Here is a 26,890-nt window from a genome sequence, read left to right on the forward strand (position 1 = left end):
ACACTATTATACAACCCAGGTAAGAGGTGATAAAAACTTGAACTTGGCAGTGGGAATAGAAAGGCCGGGAAACACAATAGATATTACATAGGTAGGCTTGCCAGGACTTGATAATTTATTGGCAACAAAGAAAAGAACTGTCAAAGATGACACTGATGCTTTGAGTTGGGGTCACTAGGAAAAGGACAGTGTCATTAACAGGGAAGTTAGGAAGAAATGCAGCAGGTTTTCAGCAGAAGATTATCTTGCCAGCATTTATAGCATTTCTATTGCTACCATTTGTGTAGTGCTTTACACAAACTATTTCATTCAATCCTCACAACCATCCTGGGAGATAGGTTATTATTCCCATCTTACAAATGAGGAAACTGAGACACATGGGTTAAGAGACTTGCCCAAGGACACGCAGATAGTAAGTGTCTGAGGCAGAATTTGAACTTGTGTTCCTTAGTGCTGGACTTCAGATCTAGTAATCTATCCACAATGCCACCTATCAGCCAATAAGATGAATTGTTTTACATGTTTTAATTTTCAAATTCAAGTTTAGAATCTGAAATGTTGACAGGCTCTCTAGGTATACATGTTCAGGAGACAGTTGGAAAAGCACCTGAAGTTCAGGTGAGAGGTTGGGGATGGAGAGAGAAAGAGATAGGGAATCAGTTACAGGGAGGTAATAATGGATGTCATGAAAATGGATGATCTCAACAAGGAAGAAAGTTTAAAAAGAAAAGAGGGCTGAGGGTTCTTGGGAGTTGGAAGGTTTTAGAAGAACCACAGAAGACAGAAAGAATGGCTAATTAGGTAATAGGGGAATGAGGCAACAACAATATCGAGGAAACCTCTGGAGGAGAGAGAATCAAGAGAGAGGGTGTGATTAGCAGTGTCAAATTCTACAGAAAGACTAAGGAAGGAGGATTTAGAAGGGGCCATTTGGTTTGGCAAATAGGTGAATTTAAGGAGTTCTTGGGTACAGAATGGTGAGATTCACTTGAAAGGCAGAAAGCTGTTGTACTAAGATTCAAAACATCTGTCTTGCAGGGCATTCTCCCCCTACCCCCATAAAATGCCTGAGAAACTGAATTAGTAAACAGAAAGTTGCTTGCATGGGTAGTCTTAGGGGATGCCTCCACCTATCCTCCTCTATGCCCTACCAGTAAACGTAGTCCAATGAAACCACTCCTACTCTGCTTTAAGGAGCATTTCTGGCCTATATCATGAGCTATCTCCCTTAAGCAGGACTAGATAAATACTAATTGTGGGAGGATATGATTCCCAGAAGGTTCCCCCAATCCAGTTAATATAGTTATGAAAGATATAGAATATAAACATAAGATAGCAGGTCTAGATACTGTAAGAGGTAGGTGGCTATGATTCGCAGAAGGTTCCCCCAATTCAGTTAATGTAGTTAGAGAAGACCTAGAATGTAATCACAAGCTGGAAAGGAGTCTTCCTACAATCTCTCAAGTGAAAAAATTCCATGATCAACTTGTAGGGTCTTAGTCATTGGATGAAGGCAATTCTTTTGTGATTGTTTGAGAGAATAAGTTACACCCTTTGGGTCTATACAGGGAAGAAGCAAGTCACTTAGCAATTAAGGAGTTTGAATTGGAGAGTCGGATTTGGTTATGGAGGGCAACCCTACTCCTGGACAGGAATCATATGCCCTCTCTTTGACATTACCAATTCTTTCCTCTCTCACTCTCCTTCAAAATGCATGGGGATTGTGCAAAATCTAAGACAGTCCCAGTTTCAAACCTTCTCTCCCATTGTCTGGGTAAATCGAGTGACCAAAACAAAACAAAGATCCACTTTGTTCAGACCGTGTCCCAGTTTTTGGTGTAGAAAAATATGGTGACCTTACATATCTGTCCTTAAATTTTCTTTTTACTCCCTACATATTTTGTATGTATATAGTTATTTATGTGAAGTCTCTCCCACTAGAATGTAAGCTCCTCGAAGGCAAGAATAATGTTTTTTCCCTTTTCTTTGTCTCCCAAACACTCAGCTAGATTCATGATGAACATGGTTAGATTATATAGCTTAACTTATATTATAATGTTACACTTCAGATTGATGTCTCCCTGAAGAGGTTTTGGAAGGCCCTTAATAAGGGTACATCCTCAAGTCCTCTCTAATACACTAAAGCAAACCAATTCAGGGTAGGGTAATCCTTGGGAAGCTCTCCACAAATAACTGATTCACTTTGTGGTGAATTCTCATATCCCAGTCACTTCCTTTCCCCAAATTTGGAAACTTGCAACCCCTTGTTACTTATTTTATTCCCTGGGGCAGACAGAATAGTACCACTTCTTATATAACCTTATGTGGTCTTTGCTTCATGCTTTACTCTTGAATAAAAGAATGTCTACTTTCTCTGCCCATCCCAGATCATTAAGCAGAGCATTATTGAGTTGCAGCTGCAGGCAGAAGATAACTTTGTGCTGAAGGTTGTGCAGCTAGAGGAATTACTGCAAGTGAGACACTCTGTGTTTATAATTGGAAATGCAGGAAGTGGTAAATCCCAGGTAAATGGGGCTTGGGGAATTGGATTTGGGGCTACAGTAGGGAGCTAGCAGAGACTTTTGGTATTCTCTTCCTCTCCCCTGCACCCCACCAGTGCCCTTTTGTTCTCTTCCTTCCCCTTTCTTCTTCACCACAGCTGAAGACCTTTGGAGCAGAAACAACGGGAAGGAGCAAGGGTCCCTTTGTAATACCAAAATAGGGTTTTGTTTCCTTTTCCTGTTGTCTTCCCCTCACCACACTGCCCCTCCCAAGGCAGATCTCAACCCTCAAATTTTGACATGAAGTGAGAAATGGTGGCCTGGGGCTGAAAGAATGGAGAAGAATGAGGAATTGGGGTGAGGTGGGGCATCCTAGACACTAGGATCCACAGAACCAAAGAGACTAATCCCTATGGCCGTGGGTAAGGAAAGGGAATCCTTTGTGGCAGTGTCATGGGGTGCAGAGCACCCCAGAATTTCTCTGGGGCACATCAAGTAATCTTCTCCTTGAGAAACTAAATCAGAGGACCGATACCCTAGAGAGATAAGCGGAACCAGTTTGGACTGAGCTAGCTTTGGGACCTCCCACCCTCCATTCTGGTCTCCCTTATCCCTGGGGAGATAAATTTGGGTGTGGCTGCGGCCTTTGTGTCCTGAAGAGGGATCTGCAGCCACCCCTCACCCAATTCCTCTAGTCACTACCAGTGGAGGATGGTCCTCCCTCACTAAAGGAACTTTCCAGTCAAATGGTCACCCCTCCCCCCATCAGTCCCCTATAAAAGTACCTTCCAGTCTCCTGCTCGAGGAGATTGGTACCTCTGAGCCACGTGCTTTGTGCCTATCTCCCCATGAGAAGTCCAAGGATTTCTTTCATGGTTTCCCTTCCCCTCCCTTCCCTTCCTTTGCTCCTAAATAAACTACCACCTTATTCTAACTACTTTTGTGTGCAAGAGGGTGTAATTCTTTAAGGAGGAATTCCTAAGAACCCCAACCCAACCTCGTACCCCATTTTCCCCCATTACATTAGCATGACTGGGACAGCTCTTCTTTTGTTAGATATGGCACCATTTGTTGAGGGGGAGGACCCATTGTCACCATTCTATGCCCTAAAATACTAATTCTCTCTTTTCCCCCTTGAATCAACAAGACACTGTCACTAGTCTGACTTGAAACTGCTTTGGTTTTTAGCTGCCACCTATATTTCTATGCCCCCCCAAATCCCAAGTCATTTCTGTAAAAAGTTCAACCCCTTTTCCTCCTCTTAGATCCCTTCAAAACTGCAATAACCTCATTTTAAAGAATATAGATATTCTTGGAATTCAGTAACAAGTAACAGAGTAGTTACAGATACACAAGGCTTCCAGTCAACACCAGCTTTCTCAGCCCATTTTAGGCAAAGCTTTCTTATTTAATCTCTTTTCTCTCTTACTGGATCAACCCCTATGTCCCCTAGTTATTATTTCCAGAATCAAGCCCTTACATGTATATTCAGTCATTATTTTCAAACCAAAGAATTTGATCTGGCAGTACCTGCTTTCAGTCTTCACAGAAGCCACTATACCCAATTTTTAGTTCTAGGTACACAAGTGCTGACCGAAACAGTATACCCCTCTACTTTCTATATCCTCTAACTTCCCATCACCGCCCCCCACCCCCAGATGAAATGTCTACTTAGTGGGACTAGCTTGAAGGCAATTCTTTGATAAGAAGAAAAGCTTCTCTTTTGGTCTACCACCAGAATTCTGCCCTGTGGGCTTCTGGTGCCTTGTCCATTTGGCTCACTGCTTCCTTGAGCTCTTCAGAAATGTAGCTTCTGAAAAAAAGAAAAGAAAAGAAATGTAGCTTCTGGAATTTTTTTTCTTGTCCTAAATCTATCCATATGCCATATTGTATTTCTTCTGACTGTTTTGATTGGTGGTCTCATCCTTGTTTGAAGTTATTTATCTTGCCTCTAGGTTCTCAAAATCAATGCCAGTGAAATGTAGGTCCTACCAAACCAGGTAGGCTTCTACAATGGGTCTAGAGCTGGACTGTGTTTCTGTAGTCCAATGCCCTGCTTGACTTCGTTCAGAGAGGTTCCTTGTCACAAAGTTGGCCAACAGGCTGCTTTTAGGCTGCTTTTTCTTTCTTTCTTTCTTTCTTTCTTTCTTTCTTTCTTTCTTTCTTTCTTTCTTTCTTTCTTTCTTTCTTTCTTTTTTGCTTATGGTAATTCATGAAGTCATCTACTAGTATAAAGAGAGATTGTGGTCTATGTTGATAAAGGGAAGACTCTCATTGATTATATAATATATATTCCCAATTGGGTTGTCTAAATATATAGATGTGGCTTGTGGGTGACAAAGCTAGACACAATCTGAGGTCTGGCCTGCCTCTGTGTAGAGAAGAGCCAACAGCCAGACCTGTTGTGCCATATTAGGGGTGGAGAGCAGCAGCTAGGCCCCAGAAGACCCACCAAAGCTAGGCATTCTTTTCATGATTCTCTGAAAGGGACATTGGGCTAGAATTATAGCTATCAGGTGCCCTTGAACATTGCTAATTTAGGGAATGATAGGTTCAAAACAAAAGCTACTTCCCTATTAAAGGAAGTTAGCCCTTAGCTTACACTTACCAATTTGGCTTCTTCTTATTAAACACTGGTTACACAAAAGATCATCATAAATAGTTAATATCAAGTAAACTCATTTATCTAGTGAAGAAAAACATCAAACAAATGGAAGAAGTTATGCAGATTAGACTGTACCAGAGAATACCCATGAGTAAATGCGATCTTTAGCCAGGAGTGAGGTAAGATCTCAGCTCAAGCCAGGAAAGAGAGAGAATGATCTTGCCCTTACCTGAGGTGCAATTTGTGGTACTTTCCAAGGGTGCAAGCATTACTAGTTATGGCTCTAGTTCCTGGTTTATTGTGGGGTGGCCTGAGTTTGGTCTGGCAAAGTATCTCTTTGTAGATGCTTTCCCTAACAAGTTTACTGAATGAATACCTAAAGCAGTGGCATAGTTGAGGTGTACCCTTCAGCGTTCTAGTCAGTGTGCTGTCAGAAATGAGGGAATTGATGATGTGTTGGGTTTCATTTTATGTGTGTTTCTAATGAATCTGAAAAGATAACATCTCTTTTTTCATCTGACTTACTTAACATAAGAATTGCCTTTAATTGCTTTTATCTTTCTTTGGGGTTAATTCTTTTTTATGTAAATAACTTTTTTTTGGGGGGGTAGCTTTGGTTTTGATATCATTGTCATTTCTGGACATAGACTCTTTACCCTCCCTCTCCTACCCCATTCTCCCCAGCAACCCTGGTCCTGGAATTGAACAATAGTTAAGTGGCCACATCTGACAGTGTATGCAACTTCCCCTTCAGTCTCCCTCCTCTCTACTGTTGGCCCTAGGCTGGGTATCACAATGACTCATATTTCAGCTTCATCATATCATTCTTTTCACTTATAATGTTTCAGTCATTATGTATATTATTTCTCTGATTCCACTTATCTCATTCTGTGTCAGTTCATATAATCATTTGTTCCCCTGAATTCATTATATTCATAATTTCTGATGGTGCAATGATATTCCACTGTATTTATGTCATAATCTGTTTAACTATTCACCAACTAATGAGTATCCACTTTGTTTCTAGTTCTTCCTTCCACAAAAAAGTACTACTATGCATATTTTAGTATTTTTCTACATGTGGGTTATTGGCCACAAGTTTTTCATTCTAGATTGGCTTGCCTCTTTGCCATCCAGTCCAACTCAACATACCTCCCCTCACCATCAATGGGTGCAAGCTTGGCAAAGCAAGTGGAAGTAGAAAAATGAAACTGTTTTCAAAATGTCATATTGACCCCCCCAAAGTAAAAATTAATTAGGATTATCTATTGGTTGAGATTGTCCATGCCTGTGCTTCATTACCCTAGTGTGGACTATTATTTACAGGTATCTGTTAAAGCATGCTTCTTACCTTGAGTCACTCTCTGGGGGTGGGATCATTTCTTCAGAAAGCTTAAGTCAAATGTGGCCCCCTGCCAAAACTATGATGTGTTTCAATTGCTTATTAATCACCTGTCTATCATCTCTTTCTTCTCAGGTCCTGAAATCCCTCAATAAGACCTATCTAAACATGAAAAGAAAAGCTGTTGCAGTGGATCTTGACCCCAAAGCAGTCACATGTGATGAACTCTTTGGCATCATTAACCCTGCTACAAGAGAGTGGAAAGATGGTAAAAAAAGCAAAAATCAAAAAACAAATTAATGAGCTGCCTTGTAGTAACTACCATCTGAAAAGCTACACTTACTGTATATCATTCACTATTGGTGGAAAATACTATGAGTGAATTCAGACGCAAGTCTTTTAGTACAGGTCTGACTGGATCTACCCTCCTCAAGAGCCTTCAATAGCTTTCTATTGCCTACAGAATAAAATCCAGACCTTCAGCCTGGAATTTGAGGCTTTCTAAGATCTGGTGCCAGACTACCCTGTTGGGTAGCTAGCCACTGTTTCCATGGAGGAAATCCTTTCCATCCTTGAGTCAGTTAACAAGTATTTAACTACTCACTATGTTCCAGGCACTGTGCAAAGCATTGGGGATACAAAGAAAGGCAAAAAACAGTCCCTGATCTTAAGGATCTAGAAAAAGATCACAATAACAATTGCAATAGCAATAACAATGGGGGCAGCTAGGTGGGCAGTGGATAAAGCATGGGCCCTAGATTCAGAAGGACCTGAAAAGAAAAGAAGAAAAGGAAAAAAAAAAAAAAAAGGAGGACCTGAGTTCAAATCCAACCTCAGACACTTGACACTTACTAGCTGTGTGACCCTGGACAAGTCGCTTAAACCTCATTGCCCTGCAAAAAAATACAAACAAACAAACAAAACCAATTAACAACAACAAAATAGCCAACAATGATACAGTGCTTACTATGTGCCAGATGCTATGCTAAGCACTTTACAATTATCCTCTCAGTCAATCCTCACAACAACCCTGTGATTTAAGTGCTTTTACTATTCCTATTTTATAAGTGAAGAACTGAGGGAGACAAAGTTTAAGTGACTTGCCCGAGGTCATATAGCTAGTAAGTGCCTGATGTTGGATTTGAACTCAGGTCTTCCTGACTCCAGGCCTGGCAATCTACTATACCACCTCTATATCCTACTAGAGATTATTACATATAGATAAGTGAACAGAAAATAATTTGAGAAGAGAAAGAAAACGAACAGATAAGGAGATCAGGAAAGATTTCCCATGGGAAGTGACAACTCTTAGTTTATGCTAAAACCTTAGCTATGCCTTGAAGGAAGCTAAGGATTTAAGAGGCAGAGGTGAGTGAGGCTGGAATGAATCCTAAGGATGAGAGAAAGCCCATACAAAGGTACCAGCTGGAAATGAAATGCTGAGTTCAGGGAGCAACAACAAATGATCCATTCTCAAAAGTCCAGCTCCAATGCCACTTCTACAAAACTCATCTTCCCAGTTGGAAGTTATTTCTCACTTGATCTCATAGTACTTTATACTTGTAAACATTACTTTTTTTTTTTTTTTGTGGGGCAGTGGGGTTTAAGTGACTTGCCCAGGGACTTACAGCTAGTAAGTGTCAAGTGTCTGAGGCCAGATTTGAACTCAGGTACTCCTGAATCCAGGGCCGGTGCTTTATCCACTGCGCCACCTTGCCGCCCCCTAAACATTACATTTCGAATGGCATTATATTTAACTATATACTTACCCTACTGAAACATAAAGCTGCTCATGGTCAATTATCTCATCTTATTTATCTTTATAGCTCATATTGTTGAATGAGTGACTGGAAAGTTGGTAAGGTGGTTGGTCCATCTAGTCTCCCATGGCAGGTCTCCTCCCTAAGGCCCTCCCTCTTCCATGTATGCTTCATCCATTCCCTTTTACCTTCTCTAATAGATTCCCCATCCCCAACCCACCTAACATTCCCCACTCTAATCTTCAATCTTTCCCTCTCTACTGATAACTTTCTAGCCATGTACAAACATGTCCAAGTCACCCCCATCCTTAAAAAATTATCATGGGGCAGCTAGGTGGTGCAGTAGATAGAGCATAAAAATTTATCATGGGTTCTATCTCAAGGTACATCCAGTGGGGGAACTCATATTCCAGATATGGAAACTCATACTCTCCAGGATACAGAGAGACAAATCATTTGACTGAGGAAGTGACTTCAAGAAGTGTGGCCCTTGGTAATTCAGAGTCAGATTTTGAAGAAGACCAGATTCTGGGGGCAGCTAGGTGGCACAGTGGATAAAGCACTGGCCTTGGATTCAGGAGGACCTGAGTTCAAATCCGGCCTCAGACACTTGACACTTAAGTAGCTGTGTGACCCTGAGCCAGTCACTTAACCCTCATTGCCCTGGGGGGTAAAAAAGAGCAGATTCTGGGAATCCCATGTGATAACTCTGTGAAGAAAGAAAGGACTTCCTGGCCCTTCAGTACTAGAAGCTTTGAGATGCCTTTGCCACATGGGTATCCTACATATTGAGGGTAACTAGGTGGCACAGTAGATAGAGAACTGGCCCTGAAGTTAATAGGACCTGAGTTCAAATCTCATGGCAGACACTTACTAGCTGTGTGACCTTGGGCAAGTCACTTAAGCCTATTTACCTCACTTTCCTCATCTATAAAATGAGCAGGAGAAGGAAATAGCAAACCACTCAAGTATCTCTGTCAAGAAAATTCCATTTGGAGTCACAAAGAGTCAAACACAACTGAAATGATTGAATAACATCCCCAACAGCAGTATAAACTCTTTAAGGAGAGAGAGATTATTTTACTTTGTATTTGTATCCTCAACACCTAGCAGAGTACTTAATAATTGCTTATTGATTGATCTTGTTACAGTTTTCTCTTCCTGAAGAATGTAATGGTTCATATATTGAAAATAAAGCTAACTAAATGAAATTGTTACCACACAGGACTTTTTTCTACTATAATGCGGGACCTGGCTAACATAACTCATCTAGGCCCCAAATGGATTGTTCTGGATGGGGATATAGATCCCATGTGGATCGAATCCCTGAACACTGTCATGGATGATAATAAGGTGAGCTGAGGGACTTAATGAACTTTTCCTCTTCCTATTCTTATCAGTTGGTGACTTCCTTGGACAGAAACAAGACTTTCTCAAATTTACAGTAAAACCCTTTCTTGTCCACAATAATCTAAAATAGCGCAAAGTCAAAAAATTTACTATGCATTGGAATCTTGTTATTTGTTACAGAGTGAATTTCAGTAAAAGAAAGGGTTTTTTTTAATCCTATGCAAAGCACTCATTGACTGAATTAAAAAAAAAGAGTCCCATCACATAGATCCCAAGGTACATATCCTTGGCCCTGCCCTAGTCAACATTTTTAGCAATGATTTATGTGGTCAAAGATGGGGTATAAGTCAATATTTCAGATGAAATAAAGCATAAAGGAATATGTGATGACAGACTTAAGATTCATAATGACCATGCTACATTAGAACAATGTAATGAAACTTATAACATGAAATGCAAAGAGCACAAATATAAAGTCCTGAATTTAGGGGGAGAAAACCATCAACTACACAAGTAGAAAATTAGGAAGATTTGGCATAATGGCAGTTCAAGTGAAAAAAGACCATGTTGGCTGCAAACTCCAAATAAGCCAACTGTGAGGTGTGGCTTTTTAAGAAGGAAAGGAGAAAAAAAAAGAAAGAAGGAAGAAAGGAAACATGGAAGGAAGGATGGAGGGAAGGGAGGAAAGGAGGGAGGGAAAAAAGGAAGGTGGGAGGGAGGAAACTTATTTATTCTTAGGTTGCATTAATAGATGTAGTGTACCAAGTAAGGTTGTTGACATTCCTACTGTAATGGTTGGGCCACATTTAGAGTATTCAGCTCTGGGCACCAGCTTTGGAAAGTGCTTGCATAGCATGGTAATGAGCTTTTCTCTACATCCACTGAGGATAGATGAGGAAATTGGCTAAAATAGCATCATAAGCAATACAGGTTAGATCTTGGGATTAATAACATCCTTATAGCGAGGGTGGTTTAACATTGCAATGAGTTGCAGAGGGAAGCATGAAGTAGAAAACAATTTCTTGTGGGGGTCCTTAAAAAGTGGGCTTGAATTTATACTGAATGCTTTTAATCAGGACTTGCTTGAAGGCACAAAATTCCTTCTAGCCCCCAGATGATAGAAATCTATGGAAATATTGGGTATTCTGAGGTATGAATGTCCTTTTCTCTTGGAAACAAACCTGTTTGTTTTTTTTCTCTCATCCCAGGTTCTGACCTTAGCCAGTAATGAGCGAATCCCCTTGAACCGCACCATGAGACTAGTGTTTGAGATTAGTCACCTAAGAACAGCCACCCCAGCCACAGTTTCCAGAGCAGGAATACTTTACATCAACCCTGCAGATCTAGGATGGAATCCGTAAGTTCTGATTTTCTATCTGTGCATATCAAAGTAATTGTTGTTTGTCCTTTGTTCTTGGAGAGAACCAAGATGTCAGGAGGGTGATGTCATGACTCATAGTGAATTGGATTTAAGTGAGGGAGGGCTGTGCAAGTCACCAGCCTCACTCTCTCTTCCAAAGCCATCTGGGTCCAGTAGTAAGACATAGATCAGGACAATTGGAGATTGCCCCGATGCAGTGGGAGACCTTGTCTTTTTAAGCTAGGGCCTTTCACAGGTCTCAATTTGCCTGAAGCCATGCCCATTCTGTGATTAAGGCTAGGTAAGAAGTGTGATGAAATAATGGGATTTAGCAGATACTCAGACCCACCTGGAGATTAATCTAGACTGATTGAATCAAATGAGAGTGATTGACTGCTGATTAGCCTACTTCAAATTAACTGGATTGTAATCACACCTGGCTAGCCCTTAAGAAGGTATTGTTCTCAGAAGCTAGACTGTGAACTCAACTTGAGAACACCTTCAAAACCAATGGATTTGGATGATGCCAACCAATCAGCTTGAAGCAGTGTGTAAGGAACACCTCTGTTCCAGACCTATAAAAAAGCTTCCACAATCAACTTGCTGGAGGGTTCCTGATTAAAGCAGGCTCCTGGAGGAGGACTTGAGGAAGAACCCAACCAGGCTGGAACTCTATGCGAGATAGGCCTTTTCTTAACTTTCTGAACTCCATGTTAATACCTGTATGTTTTAATAAATGTTTAATGCCCAAAGACTGGTGTTGAAGCTTCTAATTTAAGGCGATCACACAATATAGATTTTAAACATCACAGAAGGAAGGTGAGGAAGAATTAAGACCTTATAGGCAGGCACAGAAAAAGGCCTAGCTAATGTGCAAAAGGGATAGAATTCTTGGTGGGCAGTACTTCTGTTCAATCTTCTGTCCCAAGAGCAAATTAATTTATTTAAATGAGGATTTACTGCCTTTACTAGGGGCATAAGACAATTGTGAAACTAGTAGATAGAGTGCCATACTTGGAATTGGAAAGATCTGGGTTCAAACCTCCCCTTTAACAAGTTATATGACATTTATCAAGTCATTTAATATCTCTGGTACCCAGTTAGCTCCCTAGGGCTTACCTCCTAAGTCATAGCCTAGTGGCAGCTAAGTGGCACAGTAAATAGAGCACTGATCTTAGAAGACAAAGGTCAAGTTAGTTCAAATCCGGCCTCAGACACTTAACTAGCTGTCACTTAACCCTGTTTGCCTCAGTTTCCTCATCTGTAAAATGAATCAGAGAAGGAAATGGCAAACCGATCCAGTGACTTTGCCAAGAAAACTCCAAATGGTGTCCCAAAGAGTTGGACATGATTGAAACAACTCCACAACCACAAAATCTGTCTTGTGGAGAAAGTTCCCAAGGGGAACTGATAAAATTACCCATCCTTTCCCTTGATAGTTCACAAAACTTGCATTTCATACCAGACTCAGATTCAGCAGCATGTTTGCATAAGCTAATGGTCATTGTCATTAACAGAAAATTAAACATAAGCTTAATGCATGAATGTATGAATTGCTCTCCCTTCACACTTAGCTGAAATTCTACAAGGAGATAAAAATTTTACAGATGATGACAATAATGTACTTGATGAGCACTGGGCAATAACAGTGATCGTACATACTGACTCCCATGGGCAGCTACAGTGGCACAATGGAAAGAATGCTGGGATTAGAATTAGTATTTCAAATGTAGCCTCAGATACTTCTCAGCTATGTGACTCTGGGCAAGACATTTAAGACTCTAGGCATAGTCTGCCTCAGTTGCCTCACCTGCTTTACAGGATATTGTTTTTTATAGGATCAATGAGAAATTATTTGTAAAGTGCCTAGCACATAATAGGCTCTGTATAAATGCTTATTCCTTTCCCACCTTCAGGCTTATGAAACTCTTTCTTTCTTCAAAACAACTTTGCAAACATTATCATCATTTTTTTGTACAGAGAAGAGTTCACGTTCAGGCCCCTCTTAGTTATCCACAGAACACTGTGGCTTAAATAGCCAAAAGCAGGGACTAACCTAAAACTATTTTAAACTATTTAGATTTGAATGACACAATTGAGGAATTCTTTTGTAGATTTGGCTTCCTGATTACACTTGGGCTAATAAGAATATAAATTTGGATTCTCTGAACACTTGGAACTGTGTAGAATGTGAGCCCCTTAAGGGGACTATTTAGTCTTGGTATCCCTGGCCCAAGCATAGCACCTTTAATGTTGTTATTGGTCAGTTGTGTCCAACTCCTGTGACCCCATCTGGGGTTTTCTTTTCTTTTTTTTTTTTTTTTTCCATCTGGGGTTTTCTTAGCAAAGATACCAGAATAGTTTGCTATTTCCTTCTCCAACTCATTTTTACAGATGAGGAACTGAGGCAAACAGGGTTAAATGACTTCTTCAAGGTCACACAACTAGTGTCTGAGGCCAGATTTGAACTTGGCTTCCCAAGTTTCCAAGTTCTGAGTCTTCCTGGCACTCTCTCCGCTGTGGCACCTAGCCGCTCCTGGCCCAAGCATAACACCTTTCAGGTAGTAGGCATTTAATGGACATTTATTGATATTTGAATTGGGCAACTAGCTTCAAGCTGTGCTATAAGAAAGATTGAAACCAGCTTGGGATAGGGAGAATTTACTCATGGATATTCAGGGCTGATTGTATTCCATGAATATTTTCCAATTTCTCCCCCCTCTTTTCTAGTGTGGTAAATAGCTGGATTGAAAGGCGCAAGGTGCAGTCGGAGAAAGCTAATTTGATGATCCTGTTTGATAAATATCTCCCCACATGCCTTGACAAGCTGAGGTTTGGATTTAAGAAGATCACTCCAGTTCCAGAAATCACAGTGATACAGACTATACTTTACCTCCTAGAATGTCTTTTGACCCCAAAGAATACCCCTCCAGATTCCTCCAAGGAGCTCTATGAGCTCTATTTTGTGTTCGCATGCTTCTGGGCTTTTGGAGGAGCCATGTTCCAGGACCAGGTAAAGTCATTTCAAGAAATTTTGACCCAGGAGCTTTTATTACCTTTGTCCATAGTACATATAGCAGCCCTAATTTAAAAGACCACAGGATTTTTGGATTAGAATTGAAAACAACCCTAAGAGACCATCTAATCCACACCTAGGTGATTTATTAAATGTTTAATAACCACTTCTCCAAAAAACTATGACTTTTATGACTAATCTGCATTATTAATTTTTCCATCACTTTTTAAAGTCTAGACAATTAACAAAACCAAGAATCAAGCCCTGACTTGTCAGTTTGCCCATTTAACTATCTGCTCTCTAGAGCCATTGAACTGACTTCAACACACCCATGAGACCACACCTCTCATTTTGCAGATGAAGAAACTGAGGTCCAGAGGTGTCTGGGTCACTTAGTTAGAGGGCCAAGATTTGAACCTAGGTTTTCTGACTCCAAATACAGTTCTCTTTCCCCTATACCACAATGTATTTGTGGAAAACCAATATATGGGGGCAGCTAGGTGGCGCAGTGGATAGAGTACCAGCCCTGGATTCAGGAGGACCTGAGTTCAAATCCAGCCTGTGTGACCCTGAGCAAGTCACTTAACCCCAATTGCCTCACAAAAAAAAAAAAAAAGAAAGAAAGAAAACCAATATATGGGTGATCCTAATTTAGTCAGTTATTAATAATGAGGCCATGAACACATCTCTTCAGCTCTTGGGTCTCAGTTTCTTCATCTGTAAACATGAGATTGGTCTAAATGACCTCTCAGTGACTTCCCTTCCAGATCTGACAGTCTATGATTCAAATAGGATTTTCTGGTAATTTCTGATGTTTTTTTCCTAGCTTGTGGACTATCGTGTTGAGTTCAGCAGGTGGTGGTTGAATGAATTTAAGACCATCAAATTTCCCTCTCAAGGAACCATTTTTGACTACTATATTGACCCAGAGAGTAAAAAATTCATGCCATGGACAGATAAAGTATCTCCATTTGAATTGGATCCTGACATCCCACTGCAGGTATCATACCCCTACCCCCAAACTCTGAATCCTGGAATCAGACACAAAATGGTTTTTTCCTCTACTTCTAAGAAGTCTTCAGTTGCACACAGTAATTTTTAGCAATAGTACCTTTCCATCAAAGCCTGGGATTTTATTTTATTTTTTTCATTTGGTTCTGCACCTTAATCTGTCTGTAGGACAATGATTTCATATTGCTTTTAAGCCATGCATTTGTTTCCATGGATTCTCTCCCTACCCCTAGGCTTCCTTGGTCCACACAACAGAGACCATCCGGATTCGGTATTTTATGGATTTATTAATGGCCAAAAAGTGGCCAGTGATGTTGGTGGGCAATGCAGGCACTGGAAAGTCAGTCTTGATGGGTGACAAGCTTGGCAGCTTGAACACTGATGAGTATGTGGTACAGTCTGTTCCTTTCAACTTCTATACGACTTCTGCCATGTTACAAGGTAAACACACATACACAAAACCAAACCAAGCCTAAAAAAATTAAAAAACCTAAAAAAAAAACCCCACACATCTTTTTGTTGGCTCTAATAAGAAAATGATCCCCAGGAAGCTACTGAACAATAGCTAACCCCCTTTGAATTTGGCAGGTGTTCTTGAGAAGCCACTGGAGAAGAAATCAGGGCGAAACTATGGACCCCCAGGTACCAGAAAGCTTATTTACTTCATTGATGATATGAATATGCCAGAGGTGGACAAGTATGGAACAGTGGCACCTCACACTCTGATCAGGCAGCACATGGATCATGGGCACTGGTAAATATGCAACCTTTGATCATTGTGGGAGTCAAGGATCTCATCAAACTTTCAGTATAAATGTAATTAGTCCCTGCAAGACTTTGAAACTGAAAAGACCATCTCACAACTCACTTGCTATAGGAGACTTTTAGGACTAATTCCCCACATTGTAAGGTTTTGTTAATAATTTAATTGCTTATATTTCCATGGTACTTTAAAGTTAAAAAAAAATCCCACTTTTCCCCAAAAGGGAGGTAGTAAAGGAGGGCTGTCAGGAAAGAGAAAGAAATGGAGAGATGGTGAAGATATAGGTTTTCAATATTAATAATTCTTCAGTGTGCTAAACAGAAGCTATGAATAGGTTTCAATGTGTTATAAATGAAGAATTATGCAGAAGATACAATGAGAAGGCTATCATCAGAGAAATTCTGACAGGAAAACAAAAAGGTACCATACCTGGGTGAGAACAGAGGATCACCAAGTGCTCCACTGGTATCCACTCAATATAAAGAAAATGAAAGGAAGGCTGCAAGCTTTGGTGAATTTAAGGGTCTCAGATATAGTTGGCATGGCTGGGTTACAATATTTATTTTTGGAGAGGGAATCCATATCAAGGAAATCACAGATCAATTTTCATACCAGATATTTGGAAAGTAAAATTATTAGCAAACTAAGTCAAGGCACATGTAACTGAATCATAACATTGAACTTCAAATTATATGAATGGTGAGCATTCTGCTAGTGTCATAAAAATAAGATTATTTCACTTTTTCAGCAAAGAGGATATATTACTAGCTCTTATTTATAAAGTACTGTGTAATTGTCCTCCATCAAATCCTCCTCTGTTGTCTCAACACAGCCCAAAGTAACCCTCTCTATGCCAGCTGAACAGAAGCTTCAGGTATAGTCCTAGCAACAGGCTTAATCTAGTTTCCAAGGACCTGCTTAGCCAAGGATAGAGTTCAACACCAGCAGGCTGGTCTTTTGGTGAAAGATTCTCTTTTCAAGACAATACATGACTTACTAGGCTGTGTGACCCTTGGGCAAGTCACTTAACACCAATTGCCTCACCAAAAAACAAAACAAAACAAAAAAATCAAGACAATCCATGAAACCAAGAAAAATACAAAATGGCACTCAGTTTTGTGTGGTTTACTCCTGCTTCTACAATCATGGTGGCAGAGAATGCTAAGAATTTAAAAAAAAAATAAACTTTGGGGGCAGCTAGGTGGCACAGTGGATAAAGCACTGGCCCTGGATTTAGGAGTTCCTGAGTTCAAATCCGGCCTCAGACACTTAACACTTACTAGCTGTGTGACCCTGGGCAAGTCACTTAACCCCCATTGCCCTGCAAAAAAAATAAACTTTAACTTAGTTGCATATATTCTAAAGGAGATCCTTGTCCCATGACCAACTGGCAAACATACTGAAGGAATAAAGTCATCTCAATTTGTCAGTTCTTGCTATAAATGAAACCAGAAGAAAGGGGAAAGTTGCAGCTAAATTGAAAGATGGTTCTAAGAGAAGCACCTAAAGAAGTCAGCAAAATTGGTTTTTATCATGTTGCCAATGGCAACAAGGAATGTAGTTTCATGGGATATTTGTTCATTTTGTATGTCAATGTTCATTCTAAGTATTTGCAGAAAGATTATCCATAAAATAATTGCAGTTTATGCACCAACCTCCAATGCAGAAGTTGAAGAGATTGAGATTAGAAAACCTCAATAAAATTACCCAAGTTAAATCACCCTCTGTTCTGATACTTGTTAACTCCATTACAAAGGTAGGGACATGTAAAGATGGTAAAAAAAAAAAAATGTATTAGAAAATGTGGACCAGGAAAAGGGAATGACAGCATCGAGAAACTTATATGATATGCAAAATCTACATGCCTATATACCCAAAATACTTTCTGCAAGAACAAAATTAAAATGACTTTCTCATGGCAAATACCAAATACCATCACAAAAAATGAGATTAATTTTATTCTAACAAAAAGGAAACAATTCATAGGGGCAGCTAGGTGGCACAGTGGAGAGAATGCCAAGTCTGGAGTCAGAAAGACTAATCTTCCTGAATTCAAATCCAGCCTCAGACACTTACTAGCTGTGTGACCCTGGGGAAGTCACTTAACCCTGTTTGCCTCAGTCCCTCATCTGTAAAATGAGCTGGAGAAGGAAATGGCAAACCACTGCAGTAGCTTTGCCAGGAAAACCTCAAATGGGGTCACAAAGAATCAGACATGACTGAAAAATAGCTCCTCATTACTAATTTGAGCATTCCACAAAAGAAGCATTCACCTGTAGGCAGAGTGTCTCCAGGTTTGGACCATAATGCCCCTGTCTGCCTCTTCACTGTTAGCTCTATCAGATTTCTGCCTTCATCCCATCTCCTTGCGTATGTTCAGAAAGAAGTCTCTTACTGGTGTTTCTGTTCTCATTCTGTTGTTATTGCTTTTCTTGCCTACTACTTTTATTCAATGCACCTGCATTTCTGTTATTTGGGGTGTTTGAGATGCAAATGGTCTCTTCAGTCCTGGTTTTCTTTCTAAAATGATTTCAAACTATTACTGAATGTCCATTTTTTGTCCTGTATGATTAAGCTAAGATTTGCAGGGCGGGTCACCCTGGGTTTTGCATCTTGAACTCTACTGCTCTTTGGAACATATCATTCTATTCCCTTCTCATTTTTCTAGTGGGTGTAGAAGAGTCTTGCATTATTTAAAAGTCCTTTCCTTTGTACTTGAAGGTCTTTCTCCTGATGTCTTGTAGAACTTGTTTTTTCTGAATAGAATTGTTAAATTTAACCATTATGTGTCTTAGAGTTTTCAGCCTTGGGTTGTTTTTTGTTTTTTGTTTTGTTTTGTCTGGAGACATTCTGTAAATTCTTTCATTTGGAATTTAATTTTCTATATCCAGAAGTTCTGGGTAGTTCTCTTCTATTATTTCTTTTATTATGGCATTAAAAGTTTATTTTTTGGTTTTTTGGCCTGTTTTCTTCTGAGAAACCTGTGATCCTTAGGTTGTCTCTGTTCATGCTATCTTTCTAGTTCAGTATGTTTTGCTTGCATAGAGAGCATATTTTCTTTTAATGTTTTTACTTGTTGCTTCTTTTCTCCTAGGTTGTCCTTCATTTCTGTGTATTTGCCTTCTATATCTGTTGTTCTCTCTTTTGGTGAAACTCATTGCAGGTTCAAGTTTTTCTATTCTGTTCATTTTTTTTTAAACATCTGTTGTGTAAGACATAAATTCTGTGCTCAAAATTCTCATTCCTCTTTTAAAACACTCAGGAAACAGCATGTTATTGTTTTATGTTCTCTTAAAAATCCACAGAGTCCCCTGTCTCAAGTGTTGGATCATTTTCCTTTATTTTGTAGCATTTATTCAAAAATGACTTAACTCATTTACAGGATCTGATGGCCATATTTCCTTCTGTTGTTACTAGTTTTCCTGTTGATTTATCTGTTTATGTTCAAGGTCTTTGAGCCTTTTTCTTCCCAAAAAATTTGGTACTTTCAGTGTTTCTCCCCGCCCCACCCCCTTATTTTCCCTATCACTAATTTCCTAACTCCCTCCCCTCTGACTGTAGTTTCCTCAGAGACTAGATCTCAAAGCATCTCAGTCCACACTGGACAATTCACAGTTCACCAGTCTAGGTCTCTGCCCTAGTTGACTTTTCAGTGGTCAGAATTAGCCCTAAATGGGTGCTGGGCCCTTTCCTTCAAGTTTAGTGGTACAGCCCTCACATGTGTGGTATCCTATCCTGGTGACCTGGGCCCAACCACCAGAATACAGAGCTTTCCAGCACTAGAGTTTCTGGGCTATAGCCCATGGGGGAGGGGGTGGGGTGGGGCTTCTGCTTCTGAAGAGCTGTGGCCACAGCTCTGAGCAAATGTCTGCAGTCCAGATCCCAGGTTCTCCACAGTACTGGAAAGACAGAGGGAAGACCAGGGTGTAGGGGTGGGTTTTGATGTAAGCCTATGTCATTTACCTTGGGTTTGCTGGTGCAGCCTTGTTGCTGGTAGTATGGGAGGTAGGGGGAGAGTGCTGAGTGAGCTCAGGGTCAGTGAGTGCCAGTTCTTGGGTTGAAACCCAAGTTTATTTTTAACCTTCTTTGGAATTCTGAGTGACCCAGACCTTAGAGACAGCTGAAGTTGCTTTATCTTTGGCACATAATTTCTGTTTTAGAGAGGTTTGAGAAGTCATGGGGATCAGAAAAAAATGTCTAGTCTGCCATCTTGTTGCTCATGTGACCCAGAAGTACTAATTTAAGAATCTTCACTGAATCAGCTGCCTGTGTATAGTCAGATGTCTGCCTTATTAGAGCAAAGATCAATATTAGTACAAAGCTTAAAAACAGAATTAAAAAAAGAGAAAAATAAATGAAACACAATGAAAACAATTCCATCTTAACCTAATTAAACAAATTATTGGTCATTAAAATGGGCTATAGATGGAAGAAAGTACATATTCACAGACTAAAATAATTTTATACAGATTTTTAAACCAATGATAGTTTTGTTAAAATATAAATTCTTAATCTTTATTATGCAACTGAGGTCTCAGTACTGTATGCTTCTAAAATAGGTAGGAGAGGGGAGAGAGGAATATTTGAACATAAAGGTGATATGAAAATAAAATATATTTATGTAACTCCCCATTATAATAATTAGCTTATTTGGGGGGCAGCTAGGTGACACAGTGGATAGGACACTGGCCCTGGAGTCACAAGGACCTGAGTTCAAATCTGGCCTCAGGCACTTATTAGCTGTATGACCTTGGGCAAATCACTTAACCCTGATTGCCTCACCAAAAAAGATAATAATTAGATTGGTTTAAGCCTAGGAGCAACACATTGGCCCCTAAAGTCCACGTGGCTCCCTCCCCTCTTTCCTCCCCGAACCCCATATGGTTTTAGGAACTTTATCTTAGATGAAAAGTTAGAACAATCATAATTGCTCCGAGCCCCAAGTTAGGAAAAAAGTTAGCAGAGGTGTGGCTCTAGCTAAATTTGCATTTGTATGTATATCTGGTTAACTTCTGGCTTCTTTGGTGTTATTGAGGTAAAATTCAGATTACTATAAAAGTTTAGGAAACACAGCAGCAGATTATATTATTGTCTTCATAATGATGGGAAATGGGAAAAGAACAGAACTTTTCTAAGAATTTCCCTCAGTTCTTGATACAGCTGATGCCCATCAGCCTGAGTATTCCTTTCCAGGATGCCAACAAGGCCAGTGACCTGCCTTGATAATCTCCCTTCTCTGCCATAGTTCAATTTTTCTTTTGCTTTCTACTTTTACTAATTACCTCTAGGTTTGGGTTTTTTTTTTCTGGCTCAGCTCAGGATTAACCCATTCATTGCCCTTCAATTCTAGACCTTCAGAATCTCTAGTTCTGAGATAATTCCTCCATTTTATATAAGTTCTTTGAGTATGAGCAATGGTTTTGATTCATTCAAGTTGTCCAGGCCCTGTTCATACACAGTTCTGATTAATTCAATCAAAAATTGTTCTTACCTAACAAAGGTAATTACTTTTTAGTAGGATAGAATAATCAATGGAGCCCTGCCCTTATGTCAGTAAATCAATTTTAAGCTAAAACACCAAGAAATGTTCTTAAAAGATTAATTGATGAAAATGAATTGTCATAACAATCTAAGCACCATCTTAGTGAAGCAGAGAGACATGACAACACTGGTTTTATAATATAAGCTCACTTGCAAAACCTTATGGAGAGTGATGAGGAGGATGATAAAAGATTTTGAACAATATCAATTTATAGAAGCAGTAAAAGGTAAAACTAACTTAAAGAGGGGGGCAGCTAGGTGGAACAGTGGATAAAGCACCCACCTTGGATTCAGGAGGACCTGAGTTCAAAGCCAGCCTCAGACACTTGACACTTACTAGCTGTGTGACCCTGGGCAAGTCACTTAACCCTCATTGCCCTGCAAAAAAACCCAAAAAAACAAAAACAAAAACAAAACAACAACAACAACAAAACGAACTTAAAGAAATCTTGGGAAAAGACCTAACTAATCAAAGTGATCACAAAATCATTCAGGGATAAAAAGGAACAGAAGAATTGAGCAAAAGAAAAATGGAAATGATCACTCATACTTGGATTCTAACACGATAGTTGTCCCATGTGTGCTTATCAAATAGATAGGATGACTGTAACAAGAAATAAAATGGAAATAGCAGTTAAATGAAAAGTGTACATAGAGCTTATCTGTACTGGAGGCAACACAACTGTGAAATCTTTGAGGGATTCTCAAGACATCTGAAAGAAAGATACAAAAGGCATTAAAAAAAACAAATGCACCTTTCTGATACCAAAAAAAAAAAAAGAGCAACCAAGAGAAATAAAAAAACTGAACCTATATTCCTAGGTTTTTTTCTACCTAATTAAAAAATTTATGAGACTAATTTATACAACATAGCAAGGGCATCCTTGATAAGAGGATTAGAAAGGAACAGGTAGACTCTATTCAACTCTACTGCAAGTAGGCTACATTTTTAGTTGCACACTGAAATATGGAAACAAAGCTTGCAAGATCTTACTCTGGTTATTATTCATTAGAAAAAAAACCAAGACCACAAACATTTGATTTCCTAGAGCAAAATACTATCTTGAAGGCTCTATTCCAAATAAGTATCTCCAATCCATACATAAGTATTATTCAAAATTCCTTGAAAATTTTAATAGCAGATATAACCTTGCTCAACAATATCTGATTAACCTAATTAGGCCAAGCATATAACAAGGAGATATATTTACCAGAGGTATTCTAGTATGGACCAGATTAAATGCAGAGTCCCTAGCTGAAGAAGAATTTTCAATGAATCATGAAGTGCTCCATATTCTCTTGTTGGCAGATTATGCAAAAATAATGCCAATTGTGCCAAGATTGAGAACATGATAGAATCTCTTAAAGTAATCTAGAAACGCTCAAAAGAACTCAGTCTAACCATTCCATAATGGAAATCAAGTAGAGAAAGAAAGGCTTCATCCAGACTATGACATAAAGTTAGAGGAGGGGCAGCTAGGTGGTACAGTGGATAGAACACCCGCCCTGAATTCAGGAGGATCTGAGTTCAAATCCAGCCTCAGACACTTAATACTTACTAGCTGTGTGACCCTGGGCAAGTCACTTAACCCCAATTGCCCAGCAAAATAAAATAAAATAAAACAAAGTTGGAGGAACAGGCAGCTAGGTAGCACAGTAGGTAAAACACTGGCCCTGGATTCAAGAGGACCTGAGTTCAAATCTGACCTCAGACACTTGACACTTACTAGCTGTGTGACCCTGGGCAAGTCACTTAACCCTCATTGACTTGCACCAAAAAAAAAAAAAAAGGAACAACCTATGGAACTTGTCCACAGTATATCTATCTTGGCAATTAGTTCAAACATATAACAAATTTGGCCCAAAATTAAACTAGTGGAAGAGAATAAGCTGGATTGCCTTTGGGAAATTGTGAATACCTAAGATATTATAAAAGGGAAGGGAAAGGAAGGAAATAATTATTTATTAATAAGGTCCACTGTGTGCCAAGCACTGTGCTAGGCACTTTACAAATATTATTTTTATTTGATCCTCTTGAGAACACTGTGAGGAAGATCCTATTATTATCTTGATTTTACCATTGAGGAAACTGAGGCAGATATCAAGTGACTTGCCATGGGTCACATAGCTAATAACTGTCTGAGGCTAAATTTGAACTCAGGCCTTCCTGACTTAAGATCCAGGTTTCTATCCACTGATTCATCTAATTACACCATATATAAATGATTTCATGAGTCCAAATTGATTCCAGAAATAAAGGTTAGTCTTTTAAATATGAGTATTCTACCTGAGTTGTTGAATGGTTGCAAGTCATAGAATATGATAAGAAATAGCATGTAATATCACTTAGAGGGCAATGGAGAGACACATGTGACACACAGCAAATATAGAACTGTGAAAAAGAACTAAAGTATAGATTATCCTCAAAGTAATATATCACCGAAAAAGAAGATGGACTGGTTATGTGGTAAACACAAGGGGTAACCAATGGTCAGCTTGTGTGATCCATTAGTATCCTTGCAATGTCAAGAAAAAGTGAGAAAGGAACATTGAGTGGACCCTAGAGCAGATGGAATTTATAGAAGAGTCCATTCATATAAAGAAAGGTGGACCAAAGGTTTTGCTCAGTTTCAAACATGTGCTGACTTCTGCCTGAACCCAGCAACTGTCTTGAGTAACACCCAAGTGCTAAGCCATTGTTTGAGGCCTGTTGTGCAAGATCTGAATTTGTTCCCAGAAAAAGAACTCAATTTCACGTAAATAATACTGCTATGGCCTCAATCAGTAAACTTCTACCCAGATCAGACTCATGAAGGGGCCTCCTCATGCATCCTGCATGAGGGTCTCCTACCCTGTGTGTTGGAGGAGGGACAAGAATTTTCAGAGTCCTTGCTAGCCACTGCACGAAAAAGCCAGCATAGGATATAAACAGATAGGTACCCTGCAGTTTACCCACTTAATATGTGACAGACCGTCCCATCAATAGGTGGTGGTTATGTGTATCACAATTCCACAGATAACAGATTGAGAGAGAGAGAGAGAGAGAGAGAGAGAGAGAGAGAGAGAGAGAGAGAGAGAGAGAGAGAGAGAGAGAGACTGACTCTCTCCTTTTGAGCCAGAGAGTATGGACCAGATAGACATCCCCACAAAGCAGTTTGGGGTAAGATCAGGAGGAAAAGGTACATTTTTTAGCAAAAGAAAAAGGATGCTTAAACTGTTACAAAGTAACTATTTACACCAGACCAAAGCAGTCAATGTGCATTTGTTGTTGTTGTTAACATTTTTATTTAAAGTTTTGAGTTCCAAATTCTGTCCCTCCCTCACCTCCCCCCATCCCTGAGGTGGTAAGCAATCAGATAGAGGTTATACGTGTGCAATTATGTAAAACATTACCATATTAGTCAAGTTAATGTGCATTTGTTAAGCTCCTCCTACTAGATGCCCAATTATATAGAATAAAGAGAAGTAGATAATGAGTTCTTGGAACCATTCAAAGACCTGTAGGGTTGTGTGTTGTTGTTTTTTTAAATAACCATAAAGTGATGAAGAAAGAGGGAGGTACTGAAGGAGACATTTAGAACATTTATATAATTACAGCAAACATAGCATAAAATGGAGTCAGTTATCTTTTCCCCCAAACCCACTTCTGACAGAAGCATGAGCTCTCCTTCACTTATCTTTAATGACTTTAACAAGATTAGTTTTTGCTACTATGCCATGACTCATGTTTCCACACTCCCATGATCCCTGAAATTAGACTCTCCATGGTCAACACTTGGCCTCATGAGCAGAATCAAGGGTGCCTCCGAGCCATTAGTCAGAACAAAAAGAGGGGAGGGTGGGAAGGAAAACCACAGCCTCAGGTGCCTGGAGGTATACGTTACCATGGTTGAGAAAGCATTGAGGTTAACTGGGCCTCCTGCCTGGCCCCAATTAGAGGAAAGAATTACCCAACAGATAACTAGAGTAGAATAGGGGATAGGGTTGAAAAATAGAGCGGGTGAAGGGCAGAGGGCAATTGGGAGTTGGCATGGATGCTACTTCTGTGCTGGTTCTTTGTTACCTCATTGAGACTCTGCAAAAAGCCAGTAGCTAAAAAGAAGGGATTGAGACTGTGAGAGATTCATAATTAATTCACAGAGAGCCTGTAGAGAATGCTGCTTTAGAAGCTGAGCCTAGCAGTACATCCTTTTGCAACAGGTCTTAACCATTCTCCTACTTCCAAAATAGCAGCTGCCTATCTCCAGAGGTTTTTCTAAGTGGCACAGTGGATAGAGAACTGGGCCTGGAGTCAGGAAGACTCATCTTTGCAAGTTCCAATCTGGCCTCAAACATTTACTAGCCGTGTGACCCTAAGCAAGTCACTTATCCCTGTTTGCCTCAATTTCCTCATCTGTAAAATGATCTGTTGAAGGAAATGGCAAACCACTCCTGTATCTTTGCCACGAAAACCCCAAAAGAGGTCACAAAGAGTCAGACATGACTGAAAAATGACTAAACAAAAAAGAGATAGATCCATCCCTCTTTCTTCTTTCACAGAAAATTCCTCTGATCATGGCAGTAAAGACTCAAACCTCTTAATGATGACTCAATATCATTATCCCATGATTTCCTGCATCCATAGTGAGGGAGATACAGAGGCATATGCCTACGTGCTACTGTTAGGATTCTGCTACCCCTTCCTAAGGAACTGAAACCTATTAGAGCCTTTTATTCAAGGGGTACGTTCTGGCAAACTAATGATTCTACAGAAGTATTTATTTATGTAAAGACATTGTTGTCATGGTATTCCCCATGATTGCTGAACTGTTTCAAATATGCAGAGACCTTTACCTGAACCCAGCATCCAGAACCCCCTCATTTGTCTTTATGTTTTGCTTAATATCTAAGACTTTGGATGATCCTTGTTATTTTGAGGCCCAATTACTGAATTTGTTTCTAGATAAAGAGTTTAATTTCACATAAATAGTACAGCTGTGGACAAATGCATGAGACTATCAGACTCCCAGTATAGCCTGCCTGTTCTTTAGGGAGGTTCTCAGAACTACCCCTGTTCTTTGATGCCTAAATTCCTCCTTTATCTATCTTTTTTCTTACTTTAATAAGATTCCTTTTACTTCTATATTGTGGCTCTTCTTACCCTGGAGTTCCCTATGATCCCCTGAACATGTTCACCATGATCCCATGATCACCTCCCTCCCCAATCAACAGATCTCCTTTGTCAAATTTGGCAACACTGACAAGAGGCCCACAGGATGGGCAAGAATACCTGAATTGCTGAGGGAAAAATGCACATCAGTAAAAATCATCCATCCACTGAATATATGAATTGAATATTTATGGTTCTAAGTAATTTTAACATGCCTTAATTTGTTTGATTTTCACAGTCATCCTTTGAGGTAGATTAAACTAGTGGTTTTTAAATTCCTGTTTTATAGATAAAGAAAATCAGGCTTAGGGAGGTTAAATTTCCCCACGTTCATCAGGCTGGTAGTGAAGTTGAGACTCAAACCTGGCTCCAAATCCATTCCTCTTTCTTCTTTAAAAAAAACATTATTGGGGGCAGCTAGGTGGCGCAGTGGATAAAGCCCCGACCCTGGATTCAGGAGGACTTGAGTTCAAATCTGAACACAGAAACTTG

General features: G+C 39.7%; 1 protein-coding gene across 1 annotated transcript in view; it reads left to right on the forward strand.

The window, feature by feature from the left end:
- The window catches only part of DNAH17 (dynein axonemal heavy chain 17), a 241,515-nt gene that overhangs the window by 112,528 nt on the left and 102,097 nt on the right, over positions 1–26,890 (forward strand). The window contains exons 40-47 of the mRNA XM_043962383.1: positions 2,388–2,525; positions 6,584–6,716; positions 9,434–9,561; positions 10,767–10,915; positions 13,649–13,931; positions 14,761–14,934; positions 15,179–15,386; positions 15,534–15,699. Of these exons, the coding sequence (XP_043818318.1) occupies positions 2,388–2,525; positions 6,584–6,716; positions 9,434–9,561; positions 10,767–10,915; positions 13,649–13,931; positions 14,761–14,934; positions 15,179–15,386; positions 15,534–15,699 (1,379 nt within the window). The remainder of the gene's footprint in view (positions 1–2,387; positions 2,526–6,583; positions 6,717–9,433; positions 9,562–10,766; positions 10,916–13,648; positions 13,932–14,760; positions 14,935–15,178; positions 15,387–15,533; positions 15,700–26,890) is intronic.

This window comes from Dromiciops gliroides, chromosome 4 (assembly GCF_019393635.1).
Source record: "Dromiciops gliroides isolate mDroGli1 chromosome 4, mDroGli1.pri, whole genome shotgun sequence".
Taxonomy (NCBI): Eukaryota; Metazoa; Chordata; class Mammalia; order Microbiotheria; family Microbiotheriidae; genus Dromiciops; species Dromiciops gliroides.